Below are 14,500 nucleotides of genomic sequence, written 5' to 3'. Positions count from 1 at the left end.
GTGGATGGTGAACAGCGTACCTTAGGGGTGGAAGCATCTTTCGAACTTGTCCTTGTGCCTCTCTCGGACTTCACAGCGGTGGGGAAAAAGTACACACACCCCCCCCCCCCATCATCATCTGCCATGTAGCCGAGGGGGGTTTTCTCCTGAAGGGAGTAAGCTGGGGACAGGGGAACCAAACCTCCAGGGAAGATGGGGTCATCGCTGCCCGCCTGGACCTGTGCCTCCTCCTGCCTCCCCCGCAGCCAGCCCCTTTGCTGCCCTCAGTGGACGATGAAGGATGAAGCCCTCACCCTGCTTCAGAGACGAAAACCAGGGATGCAGAAAAGCTCAGTTTGGAGATATTTCATAAAAGAGAAACAAACACAAAACAGAGGCCTGTGCTTTGCAAAAATCTCTACTTCCAGCTTGTTTTGTGCCTTTTTTTCTTTTAATCCCTAGGGAACCACATGATCAAAGGAAATAAATTCATCCCAAGTGCGTGTCTGAGGGTGAACAAAAAAAAAAAAATAAATCCCTGTTTGGAACCTGCTGAGCTGGTGGCAGAGCAGCTCCTTGCATGGGTCAGCCAGGGCCAAGCCAGAACCCCCCCATCCTTCCCTTGGCCTCCTCCTGTTTCCTACCTGTAAGGAGGACTCGTCCGCCCCTGGAACCCATCAGCTCTGCTGGCTTTGCCTTTTGCAGCAAAGGACTTGAAGACAACTGAGGACAATGAATGAAAGCAGTATTAATCCGAAGGCAAGCAGGGAAAAAGGTGTTCTTTGTGGTTTGTTTTTATATTTATTTTCCGGCTCATTTTCATCAGGGGCCTTCTTTTAAAACCAGCTTTGGCTGAGGAACAGACAGTGGCACGCGGCTGCGGTGCGGGGAAGGTGTTACAACCACCTTCTGGGAAAAGCAAGGTTTGAACAAAGTACCGGTGCTTCAAACGTTTCAGCCAAAGATGGGGGCTCTTTTTTCAGAAGGTAAAACATTAAAGGGAAGTGGCTTTAAAAAGAAAAAAAAAAAAAAGAAGGCAGCTGTATTTTCATGCACTGATTGCAAGACAACACTGATAAAAATATCCTTTGCTAGATGACTTTCAGCAGGATTGTGGCATCAACAAAGTGCTGGCTGCTTAAAAAAACCAAAACACAAAATGAAGCAAAACCAGCCAAAAAAACCCAATGCAAACCCTGACAGTTCCACCATGGAGCTGTATTTTGGAAATAGATGTGCCAAAGAGAATGATGGGACCAAAGGAGGGAGGTTCAAGGGCATGCTGCTGCCCTGAAGCATTGAGTGGGTGCACTGGGTTACTCATGAGCTGGGGGTGAGGGGTCCCCAATGGCTTCTGTGCCTGCAGAATAACATCAGGGTAACGCCAGGGACGGCTGCGATATCCCAGCGCCATGGACAGTGCTGCCACTGGGGAGCACGTGGCTCCTCAGAGGATATTTCTTATTTTTCAGACCAGTCAGACAATGCCAAGACCCTCTCATGGTTCCTACTCACCCTGGACACCACATAAACACACCCATTTCTCAGCCTTACATCTTACTGACCAGCGCAAAGAGATGCTGAGCCTGGAGCAGCCCCTCTGCTCATTCATTGCTTGTGTCATCTGCACAAATCTGGGGGATCAGGTAACACCAGGCTGTAATCACATTAAAATACACAATCAATCACATTAAAATCAGCACCAAGTTCAGGATGATCTTTTCCAAAGGAGCCATCCCCATCCCAGCTCCCTCCCCACTTCCCAGGTCATGATTTCTAAGCTGTTCCTCTACCCCATCCCACCCTCCCTGGCCCCAAGTGCTGGGACACCCGCCCAGTTTCAGGAGGCTGCAGGCAAATGGGTTTTACAGCCCATGAGGGGAATGGAAAGAGCAGAGGAAAGAAAAAATCCCTACAGAGACTAAGGGCAGGGCCGGCACCAACACCACCCTGTCCACTCTGAGGTCCTGCAGATAGAGAGCATGGAGGGAGCATGACCAGACCTCTGCCTGCTTTTGTTTGGCATAATAAATATATTTTATTTATTGAGCTCTGGGGCCCCCAGCATCAGAAGGACATGGACCTTTTGGAACGAGTCCAGAGGAGGCCACGAAGATGCTCCAGGGGCTGGAGCACCTCTGCTATGGAGACAGGCTGAGAGAGCTGGGCTTGTTCAGCCTGGAGAAGAGAAGGCTCCAGGGAGACCTTAGAGCAGCTTCCAGTGCCTAAAGGGGCTGACAAGAAAGCTGGAGAGGGGCTTTTGACAAGGGCCTGTAGGGACAGGACAAGAGGGAATGGCTTTAAACTGACAGAGGGGAGACTGAGATGAGATCTTAGGAAGAAGTTGTTCCCTGTGAGGGTGGTGAGGCCCTGGCACAGGTTGCCCAGAGAAGCTGTGGCTGCCCCATCCCTGGCAGTGTTCAAGGCCAGGTTGGACACAGGGGCTTGGAGCAACCTGGTCTAGTGGAAGATGTCCCTGCCTGTGGCAGGGGAGTGGAACTGGATGAGCTTTAAGGTTCCTTCCAGCCCAAACCATTCTGTGATTCTAGGATAGGTGAAGCGAGCTCCACAGTCCTACAGACATTGATTCCCCCACCCTAATGGCTGCAAGCAAAGTCCTATTTCCCCAGGACATCAAAGAGAAGAGAGGACGGAGGGAAGGTAAAGTCATGGGTTTCTCATGGATGGCAAGGTCCCTAAATCAGAGACAACCAGACAACAGTCGTTTGAAACAGGTCTCAGCACCTTGGGGTGATGCTGCTCCACTGCAGGGCTGCAAGCACATCTAAACATTTTGGTGGTAAGACCTGGATTAACAAAGCACAGACTTAGGGGCTCTAAAGACGTTTATTTAGGTACTGCAGGCTGCATCGCATGTATGATACAATATTACAATCATTTAGTATTGTACAGAAATAATTAAAAACTTTACAGCTCATTACAAAGTATCTTTGGATTTTAGCTCATTTAAAGTACACTGATCGGCACAGAACACCACAGTGTGAATGGCCACTCTCTATATACAGACCCACTACATTTACAGCAGTCAACTCAACCATGAGCTGGAACAGGCTCTCCTAAGACACAGTGGATGTTAGCGGACGTGAAAACACAAAACAAGTCCCGGCGCAGGCTTTGGGCACACGGGGAGGAACAGCACCAACACCACCATGCCTGGGGCAAGGCAGGGACGTGCTGGTGCACACCCGGCCGGTTGCTGCTTGGAGCACGGCTCCGCTGTCAGCTTCAGAACGGGTTTGGCAGGGGAACGCGAGGGGAGAGCAGCTGCTGCCTCCTCCTGCCTGATAGAAGCCCTGCTCCTGCTGAGCGGGTGAGGCTGATGAAGGGGAAATGTCTTTAACTTGTCCCCACCCCTCAGCACCAGGCACTCCTGCCTCTTGCTGGGCTTAAGGAGCCCCAATCCATGTCCCTGCTCCCTCCGCTGTGGCACTCAGATGCTGGAGCCAGGATAAGGCTCAGCCAGGCTGTGCCAGGAGGCTCTGCTGCCGGCGGAACAACCTAGTGGAAGGTGTCCCTGCCCATGGCAGGGCATTGGAACTGGATGAGCTTTAAGGTCCCTTCCAACACAAACCATTCTATGATTCCATGAACCCAGCTGTGCCCAGTGCTCAGGGGCAGATGGCAGCAGCTAAGCCTTTCTTGGGGGTGAAAATATGATAGTGGTTTAGGAGGAGGATGGAGAGCGCAGAAACCAAAGCAAAGATGATAAAGGAGATCCAGGAACAAGACACTTGTGACCCCCAGCTCAAGAGTATTCTGTAGTGTGTCCAGCTTGCACCTTCACTTCTTGTGCTTTCCCTTTCCTGAAAGCTGGACAGCCTCGAGCTGGTACAAAATCCAGCCCCTCACTGCATCAGATGCTGACCCAGAGATAAGGCACTGCGAAAACTCATCCTCTTGTGCAAAGATCTGGCAGTACCGCCATAAGGACAATACAAACATCAACACAGAAAAGACTCAACAACAGCTCCATTCCCATACGAACAGGTCTGTACAACACACCAGCACGTTTCCTACGGGTTTTCACAACTGATAGGTAGGAACGAGGCAGGTTTCCTGGTTCATAGGAGAGCAAAGAGGTGTCCAACCTCCCGCCACACTGGTGGCAGTGGGGAGGTTCCACCTCAACACTGACAAAATTCTCAAGGACTTGGGCAATATTACCACACACAACTAATTTCTGATAGCTTTCCTCAACTAAACTACACCACTAAACAGCAAAGAGACAAGGCCCTTGAATGGAAAGATATTATTTTGTACATAGAGATCAAAATACCACAAGAGAGCTGAATGTAACACAGGAAAACATCTTGGCTTGGTTTGGAAAAACTCAAAGAAGTCCCCCTGAAAAGAATCCTCTTGGCTGACTCAGAGTAAATGACAACACTTCTGCAGAGCTGCAGACACAGGCTCAGACCATCACCTTTCCTACCACCAACATGATTTTCAACATCCAGAATCCAAGACCTGTCCACGGTTCAAGAAAGCAAGCTGGCATCACCGAGCAGACACCGGAGAGGAGACACTCATTACAAGTTACAGGACCTGCATTAAATATTCCTCTTCCCTGTATAAAGTGCCTGAGAATCTTGGAAAACATGCATAGCTATCAACACACCAGCCCCAGTCGCTGGGTGGTTCCAGTTTAAGAGCACCTCCTCTATGCTGAGTGTAGAGCTTTTCTAATGCTATTAATAATAAAATAGATATATATTACCTTCATTGTGGTTTTAAACTGTTTTCTGGTTAGTTGGCTTAGCTGGTGCAAAGTAACAGATGGCTTTGAGTGGAGGGATGTGAACTCCCTGTGCCAAAATCTTGGAAAGCATCTCGAGAAGAATGACCAGGAAAGCTGGGGTGGGCAGGAGGGAGTCAGAGAATCCTCCAAGAACATCCTCATGGCCAAATTTGATTTGTTGGGCTTGTGCCACATTGGGGTGGTTTGGTTAGGGTGGCTTTGCTTGTGGGGCAGGTGCCAGGGTGGAATTTGAGGAGGTTTAGTTTCAACAGTCAAACGAGATGGTAAAAACCAAAAGAGCTATGAGTAAATTCCTCCCTCCACCTAAGTCAAAAAGGTGCTCCCTTAACAGAGCACTTCATCATGCTGATCATCCACTGATGTTTTAAACAAACCAGTCATATCAGAGACGTTTGCTTCCAGGACAAGTTATCCTAGAGGAGGCAGCAAGTATGTTCTGTTCAAACTATGTTTGAAACCCCCCTAAATATGTCCAGCACGGTTTTGTGACACAACCGAGGGCGGGTGGAGGAGGAAACCCACCCCGTACCAGCCACCTGCAGCCTCCGAGCATGTGCCCCAGATGTGCAAACACTGAAATCCGTCCTTACGTGGTCAGGGCTGTGGTACAAATACAGCCAGAGGAATTTATAGTGGGTAGCATAAACAATGAACTATTAACCCAACTGCTTCTGCCTGACCCTTTCACCCCTGCAACTTCAATACCTTTATGTCCCACAGAACTCCAGTCTTCAGAGACAGCGGTGAAAGAAAAAAGGCTTCAGAAGGACTTGGAGAGGTTTTCCCTTCATGTCTCCCCAAAAGAGACCACCTATCAAACATCAAGAAGTTTTAAAGATATCCCTAAATCCAGTAAATGAAATGCTGAGACTAAAAACCGCAACTACCGGTGAGGGGCTGTTTCACGGTTGCTGACTTTCTGCAGCACATCAGAACAAAGTGCAATTAAAAACCGGTAATGATGGGGTTTAGAAAACTCACAAGGCAGTAGGAAGAGGCATCATGTTCATTAGCGGGTGGTCTTTCATCAGCACGACTCGTCATACCCCAAAAATGGAACATTGCTTTGTTGCAGGGGTCATGTCCATAAAACCAGTCACAATTTTAAACCCCAGGATTTCAGCATCTGAATTCTTTACTACTAAAATTCTCCCATCATCTTGGCTTGAATGGACAGGAGCTTCGTGCAAAGGAAAAGAAGGAAAAACTGTACACTAGAAATATTTTTAAAAGCTGGTCTGTACATTTTATATTAAGATTCCTTTATGAAAATTTAGGAAACACTGAAACTAGTTCCACAGAGCTGAAAGGATACATAAATCCCTGGCAGTACTATGCATGCTGCATTGTAATCCATCCCACTTCTGCTACAGATTAGTTTCTATTTTAATTTTATTCCTTCTGCATAAATAATATTAATTACAGTAAATCAGCATAATTATCTCCTCCGCTAAGCATCCCTACCTCCTCTGATGACAATGAATCTTTCCCTTGGACCTCTGAACCAGATGGCTAAGGCACTTAGATACCCACGTGCAGCACGGGCAGCGACTAGATACCTATTAAAGTTTAATCATTAATTTAGCATCCTAAATATTCCCCACGTAGATAAAACATCTATTGCTCAAGCTGTCCAATCCCCGTGATGACTGAACAAGACATAAACAGATCAGAATAGAAAAGTCTGTGGCCTTTCCTCATTTGTTAGAGTGTTTGTATGTCGATATGTGCACATGTATATACAACACATGCATAGCAATACGTCGTTCATGTGACAGGCAGTTAAAAACTAGCATGGGTTACCGAAAATAAAATCAAGTTTCATAAAAGCCAGCCCAAACCTCCCACTTCCAAGAGGGATGACTCGTTTTGGGGACAACTCCTCAGCCATTCAGCCAGGTTTACTTTCACGCGCCGCTGGGATGGTTTAGCTGGCGGTGGAGGCACCTCCTCTTTGGATGGATGCTCAGTATGGATCTGGTAGAGCTCCTCTGTGCAATGTCAGGTGGTGGATGATTGTAAAGCGCAAACATTTCATATTTTAAAACAATAAATACAAATAAATAGACTGGATTCATCCCATTACAAAGACAGTGACCCTCTGCTTTGCCTAAGTGGTAAAAATCCAAGCAACTCCAAAGGCTGGGTGGAAACATCAAAACACTTTAGTGCTGATATTTCTGTAGAAAACCTTTTAGCCCACAGGAAATCACCAACAAGAAGAAGGTGCTGCCGCTTTGGAGTAAGCTAGAGAGGGGATCCTGTCATGGTGAGAGAGCACGTTAAACAGATTAGATAGAAAATTTGTTCAACTCCTCTCTTTCCTGAAGGGATTAAAAATATTACATGGGGTCATGGGCCTTCTCCCATTCCCAACAAACCAGCTAGAAAGATTGTGCCAATTTCCACAGCGGGAGAGAGCGACAACTAATCAAACAGGCACTGGTGCCAGGCCACATAACCAGAGAGCTGGTGGTTTTTTTAAATAAAAGGGCTTGGGGGTTCTTTATTTCCAAATAAAAATTTATGTTTGCTTCTCTGCCTGTCTGGACTCATGATAACCTTGCCCTTTCATCATGTATTATGTGATATGGACACAGATATTACAAAACTCTTATTTTGGGGAGGATTTTTTAGAATTGCCAGCCACACCAAGAGAAGCACCGGTGCATGGGTAGTATTCTGTAGCTATTGGAAAGCCATGTCATAATTTGAACAATTTATGCATCTCTTCCTTCTCTGAAAGGCAGAAGAGAGGAGAGCTTACACCCACCCACTGCCATGAGCTTTCACCGGCTGCCGTCAGCCATACCCTGAAGCATCACAGTTTGTAACAGGAAACGAAGGACACAGATCCAGCACCATGACAAGGCAAAGAATTAACATGTCAATCACCCAAAGCAGAGGAAAAAACCCTTCATTAGTGTTCGCCACAAACTAGAAGTTCACGTGATTGGTTTCACTTCCCGAAGCTAGAAAACCTGCTCCCATGGCTGCATTGCATGGTGTTTGCTGCTGTGGGCAGATCTATCTCAGTTTGCCCAGGATTTCCTGTTCTCTGCATTTTTCTGGCTCTTCTCCAGTCGCAATGTGGGTCCTCCTTCTGATTTGGCCAGGGCTGTGAGCGAAGCCAGGTTGGAGGCTGAACCGGAGAAACCGCCGCTCTTCCTGTTCTCAGTGGCGACTCCTCCTTGCAACCTCAACCCGGTGCTCCGCCGTCTTGCTGATCCTGTGGCCTTTTTAACTCTGCCTGGTTTCACAAGCAATCCATAGCCTGGGTTGCATCTGAAATACTGCTTCCCTGCGATTGAGCCATCATTCTTACCTGTGACAAGAAAAGAAAGATGATAGACAAAATGGCTTTTATTCTGTGTGCATGGTGTGCTTTCCATATCTGGGCTGCATCACCTTGACCAATGGGTCAAGGGAGGGGATTCTCCCCTCTATTCCACTCTGGTGAGACCCCCTCTGCAGTCCTGCATCCAGATCCGGGCCCCCAGCATAAGAAGGACATGGAACTGTTGGAGGGGGTCCAGAGGAGGCCACGAAGATGCTCTGAGGCAAAGCTGTTGCACCCAAATGGGACACTCCATCTTATTCCTCTTCCCTACTCACTATTTGGGAGAGTGCTTTAATTTCACCAAAAGTGTTAAATACTCAGTTCAGCTGCATTAGCAAACTACCAGGAAGGAAGGAAAAAAAAAACAAAAACACACATTTAAAAGAACTTTTGGGTTTCTGAGTTGATAAGAGTCTGAAGTTGAGAAGAGTTACTGTTTCCATGTCATAAAACCTCCACAGAACAGAAAGAATAATTTCTTTACACTGATGCTGTTGAGATCTTTCTATTTCTCCCTTTAGCTCCTTAAACATTCTCCTCCATCACTGTTCTGGGTATCGGGACAGAGACGGCTCCCATCTGTAAAGGGAATGTGAAAAGATACGACAGCTCGTTAAATGTCGTATCTTTATATGATAAAGAGCCTTGGACCTTTATAGGCCTTTATATGACAGAGCCTTGGACCACGTGGTTTAGGGCAAGGTGTCCCTGCCCATGGCATTGGGGTTGGAACTAGATGATCTTAAGGTCCTTTCCAACCCTTACTATTCTATGATTCTATTACGTTGCCCCTTTTGTTTTACAGGTGTTTCCTTCTCTCTACCACCAGCACTGCTTTGGGTCCCACGTACCCTCATGTGGCCAAGGACTTGGACTTCTACCCCTGTCTGTAAGTGTGACCAAGATAAGATATTTGTGATCATACTTCCCAACTGCAACTCCAGATGTGCATGTGAATCCAGTCATGCTCCAATAAATCAAGGACTTACTCCTCATGGAAACAGGTGGGAAAAAAAAACAGCCTAGTAACATCAGCAGTTGTTGTAGCTGTTCGACTCTTCCATGGACAGTGAAGCTGACACCAGGTATGCGCAAAAAGCTTAACAGAATTATCACTGTGGATTAGAGTAGCCAGACAGGGAGGGAAGGTGACTTTCTAAAATGGAAATGAATTTGTAAATATATATATCTTTTTTAAAATAAGGTATGAATTCAGGACTGAGAATTGGTTTACAACTTTCAAAAGGATTAGAGCTACAGTTTGCTTTCCAGAATGGCAAACTCCAGAGTTTTCTGAAACCAGCTGAAAACACACCTTCCATTTTAGCTTTTATGAGCACACCAGGCACAGAGAAGATAACTGCTCACTTAATGGGAGCTCTGGATCCTTGACACAGTATTTATCTTGGTGAACAGCTTCCATCCCAGGAAGTGTGCAGCAAAGATGAGTGTAGGCAACTCCCTGGGACGTGCTGATTCACCAAACAGAGCCTGCACTGCAAACTTGGAATGCTACAGCTTGGTTAAAAGGATTTACATAAGGAGCTTTATGTGCCCTTGGTAAACCAAACCCTTTCACTATCAAAGGCAGCGGTATATACCGCTTGTCTCTTTAATTTTCCACTGGCATGCCCTGCCTTCCCCCAGTCCTGCCTCCTCTTGGAGAAAATGAGTCCTTTGAAAGTGGACATGAACTTGCAAAGGAAAGAAGTTATGAAGCCTGGGGCTGCAGCAGAGAACAAATGCCAGTCATCATCCTTCTTTCATCTTGTTCGAAAGTCACTAAGTTTTCCACATAATCCTGCAACAGCACATATGAACAGAGCCTCTCCAGCAACAGCACCCTTATTTCCAAAAAGGGTGTTAGAGACTAAATTCTGTGAAGTTTACAGTTGTACAGGTAAGCGTCAGACAGGAATGACAAATGAGAAGCTGAAAGAAACCTTAAATCATCTGTATGTCCTGGTGGTCAATGTATGATTATTTCCTACTAGTTTTCACACATACAAACACACACAAATAGTCTTTTGCCATTTAACAGCTTATTTTAAAACAGCTTGTAAGAGACTAGGTAACCTGTTAGGAGACTCTGCAACTTACTAAGCCTGAATGTTCCTTTGGTCGTTTGAATCCCAGAGCTCCTGTTGTGCTTTGGACACCCCTATCCACAGAGCAGAAGCCCAGAAGAGAACTCTTTGGACACAAGGCCTGTCTCATGCAACTATTTACTTACTGACCTGCATTGTAAAAGCAATCCTGATTCCTACCTCCACTGTAAGAAGTTAATGAAGTAACTGAAAAGGGACACAATTCAGTGAGAGGTCAGTGAGACTAGATTTACAAAGGCAGACTGGAAAAGGATGACAGCAGGGAAAGATATTTCCCATCTCAAAATGCACCCAGTAATGGCTAATGAACTCTCCCCTCATCAGAAAGTGTCATGAAACTGAACACTGAAAATCCTGACATGCTGTCTGCATATTTTACCTGAAGGTAAATCCAGTTCAACACCAACCCATGTTCCCTCTTGAAAGTCTGTGGGCCCAATATATCTAACGGTGCCCGTCTTATTTGCGCCAACTGTGACATATTCCCCCTCTTTCAGCCACTCGGGAATTTCATTGGCATCTTCAGAGTCAGAAGCCACCTCCAGCTTTTCTTCTGCTGTCTCTGATCCGTTATGGTTCAGTCCACGGGTGGTGGATGTGCTCTTTTCTCCTTCTTGCTGCTCTTCTGTGTTTAGTGAACACATGGGATCTGTCCCCAGCATGCTTGTAAAGGACTTCAGTTCTGATGTCTTCACTTTCTGGATTTTGAAGGGGGAGGCTGCAACACCAGGCTGGGACAATTGTTCGGGATGAATCTGTGGTTTGGGAGACCCCAGTTCTGAAGACTCAGAAGCCATTTCCTTTTTCCTAGCTTGTCCTGCTGACTCCATTGATTGTTTGGATAACAACTCCTTCTTTGGAGTGGAGGTAGAAAGAAAGGTTTTTGCATCAGTGGCTAGAGAGGCATCATCTCCCTGCTCGCTTTGAGTCACAGGAGATATGCACGATTTGGATTTCAAAGCATCATTTCCATTTACTTCAGTGCTGTCTTTAGGTCTTGCATGAGTGCTTTGAAGGCTGAAGGCAGGTAGATTCTCTCTCTTAGTAGTGAGACAGCTTTCTGATGAACCGTCTGAGTGACCTGGCATGTCAGAAGAAGGGACCTGAGCCACAGCAGGAGCTGAGAAGTCACTGGCTGCAGGTGTTTGACTTCCTGGTTGAGCCACAGCATCACTTCCTGCTGCAAGGGCCTCAGAGAGGGTGGCTGTTGAGACACTATGAGAAAAGTACCCACTCGAGGCTTCACTCAGAGGACTTGGAGGTCCCTCCTGCGAGTCCTGCACCTGGGTGTCTCCTGAGGGCTGCTGCAAAGGCACTTTGGGTGTCTTTTCTGGACTCTTGCCCACCTCAGCCATCTGCACCACAGTTTCAAATGGCTGTTTCCCTATTTCCTCTTGGTTAATCTGAAACAGAGAAGGATAGGGACCTGTTATCCAAAATATCTGAGCTAAAAGGATAGATTCAAGGCCTTTGGGAAGTTCTAAGGCCTTTGGCTTATCTAAATCCCTATGTAGCTGCAATCTCCAAAAGATGCAAGCTGATCCGAAATCAGCTTTGCAAACCTGGTAGGATTGTCAGCTCATTTCTTCCATTAATAAGAAAAGTGTCAACTAAAAGAAATACGTCCCCCAATATTTACTGAAAAATTGTTTATATTGCAGGAATGGTCATTTGCTGTTTGAATAGCAGGATTTATAGGAAATGTGAAACAGCCATGATCTATAAGTCTCTCAGTTATTTGGCTTAACTCTCAGGATTGATAAATCATGCCTCTCCAACTAAACTGCCATTTATGTCCCTGTTTCCAAATGCCATTCCCACCTCAATGCTGCCAGCACCACACACTTGCAGAGTATGAAATTAACTGCACCTCATGAGATTAACAGCCCATTTTAGTGATGTATTTCTTGGCTGTAAAGTTTACTAAATCTGATAGATCAATATCTTTTGCCAGCACATGTACTCTAAAAGATTAGGATGTCTCTAAATCTCTTTGGGAGGGAGGAGGCTGCTAACATGAAGGGGAAAAAAATAGTGGTTGGAGGATGGCAGATTTGTACATATCTTAACTCTCAAGTGTACATTTTTGTTTACTGTTCAAAACCTTGTGGTTTAAACCATATAGTGATTAAGTCTCCCAAACTATAGGATTTTCACCTTATTCTGATGTGCCTTTTCCACTGGAAGTGTAAGTGGAATTTCAAGAAAGAGGGATTTGACTGAATTACAGGAATTTCAGAACCAAAGGCTATCCTGCTATTGCTAAATGTAATACAGAAAAGTTTTATTAAATATTCCTGCGGATTAAAGACATATTTTTGGCTTTTCTATAGAGAGGATGGTGTACACATGGGCTCTGGAACTCTGCCTGGTCTTTGGGTTTTCCCTTTTAAGTGCTCAGATAATACACATTTTGCTAAGACAATAAAAGCACAAGTGGCAGAAAGATGATTCGGTATTCATAAGACTGAAGTCCTGCTGAACTGTGGGAGATCATAGCATTTAATTTCTCTCTAGCTTAGCAAGAGCCTTTTTTTCATGCCAATATCATGAATTGGCTTGAAATGCAAAATCGAGAATTAAGCTCAACACTCAGAATAACAGACACATTCTGTCTAAAGAAAGCATCAGAGCCCAGCAATTTGCCTTTTAATGCAGCAAACCAGCTAAATTTAAGCTAGTTAACTGCTAATGCAATCATATGATTTACCAGCCTTTCAAATACAAAGTGTAACTGGTGATAAGGGGAGATTTTACCAGGACCTAAGAAAACACAGCAACACACACTGCATTTAATTGTCTCAACAAAAAAAAGGCAACAGGTTTTCAATAGCTAAGCCAGCAGTTGCTTCTGCCACCTCTGGTTTCCAGGCATGGGAATATGAAAACTGTATCATCATATCCTGGGATGTGCTTACCTGTTTTATCCTTGCAGCACTGGTGTCAATACTGGCAGACTGAACCATAATTCGTGGGACAGCCTGCAGGGATGAATAAAAAGAGCGTGGTTCACTTAAAGGATTAAATATTGTCACACTGGTAAACAATAAAACTTGTATTTGAAATTTTGGAATCACAAACAAACCTCTGTCACGAAAGGACAGAGCATTGCTATTTTATTACATTCTGATAATGTGCTATGAAAGGGTAAAAACTTAACCAAGGCCTCCCGGAATTTTAACATATAAGCAGCTACAAGTACAAATTCATAGTGTAGGAAGTTTTCTTTTATGCAGTCAGTCAAAGACAGAAGACTGAGCAAATAGATGACAGAGAGATCTGAGGTCACGCTGGTCTGGCAAGTGAAATCCTCAGCTTCAGTCCATCTCTGAAGCTCTTTCTCCACCTCCAGTATCTTAATTCAATTTAGATTTTAGCATTGCTTGCTTTAACTCGAAAAGGAAGCCAGAAACAAGATCTGTGTATCTTTTTTTAAAAGAGGGCATCACCACTGCCTGCTAGAGTGAAGACTACACGTGCCATTTGCTAATCACGATAATCTGGTCCTGTGCCAGAAGAACCACTTCGGTGTTTCAACAGTATCTTCTCTTTTATGGCATGGGGCTTGGTATGAAGGTGTGGACAATAAACGTCCCTCACTTGCTCCATATTCATGTTTTTACATTTTAAGATTTGAAATAATCACTCTCCCAAGGCTATAACAGCAAACTGTGACACTTGACTATACATCTTAGGCTTGGGCTATCACGCACTGTTGAGACAGGAGGGAAAGGGAACTCCAGTTCAGTGAAGAACCTTGGAAAAGGGAAGCATGAACTAAAAGAGAGAGGAGATAAAGGCAGAAACATCTCTCTTCAGTACTGTTAAATAACATACTGCAAGTGCAGATTCATACTTTGAGGGAAAAAGCTCCTTAAGGGTGACACATTATATGATTTGGGAGCAGTCTGCCTTTTTTCTTTTTTCTCCAAGGGACTTGAGAACTCCTTCTGTAGAAATACACAGGCAGTGCTCATCTGAGACAGCTATTTCCAGAATTCAACAATCTGTTCAAAGAACTGAAGCTTTCCAGCTGGAGTAAGGTAACTCTTCTCTTGCATCCCTTCTAAGTACAGTAAAGCAGGAATGCGACTAACCCTGTCCCCGAAAGAAATAAACATGGGAGAAAAGAACAGTTATTATTTATACAGAGATTGCCAGGCATTAATTAAAAACATGGTTGTTCAAGGTAAAAAGTAAAAAGACAAAAGATGGACAAAAAAATCCAACAGGTTCACAGTGGATGAAAATAATTTTAAGATGTTAAAGCTCAGTCCAATAAAAGAAAGCTCA

At 45.1% G+C, this 14,500-nt stretch overlaps 1 protein-coding gene across 2 annotated transcripts in view; it reads right to left on the bottom strand.

The window, feature by feature from the left end:
* Window positions 1-2,807: 2,807 nt before the first annotated feature.
* KIF13B (kinesin family member 13B) overlaps window positions 2,808-14,500 on the bottom strand; it is a 136,848-nt gene continuing 125,155 nt past the window's right edge. For both annotated transcript variants that reach the window (XM_030489419.1, XM_030489420.1), the window contains exons 38-40: window positions 13,126-13,188; window positions 10,587-11,610; window positions 2,808-8,084 (exon numbers count right to left, since the gene is read on the bottom strand). In XM_030489419.1, coding sequence (XP_030345279.1) covers window positions 7,792-8,084; window positions 10,587-11,610; window positions 13,126-13,188 — 1,380 coding nt within the window. In that variant the 3' untranslated portion in view covers window positions 2,808-7,791. The remainder of the gene's footprint in view (window positions 8,085-10,586; window positions 11,611-13,125; window positions 13,189-14,500) is intronic.

This window comes from Strigops habroptila, chromosome 6 (genome assembly GCF_004027225.2).
Source record: "Strigops habroptila isolate Jane chromosome 6, bStrHab1.2.pri, whole genome shotgun sequence".
In the NCBI taxonomy this organism is placed as follows: domain Eukaryota; kingdom Metazoa; phylum Chordata; class Aves; order Psittaciformes; family Psittacidae; genus Strigops; species Strigops habroptila.
This window is presented reverse-complemented; position numbering and strand designations above follow the sequence as displayed.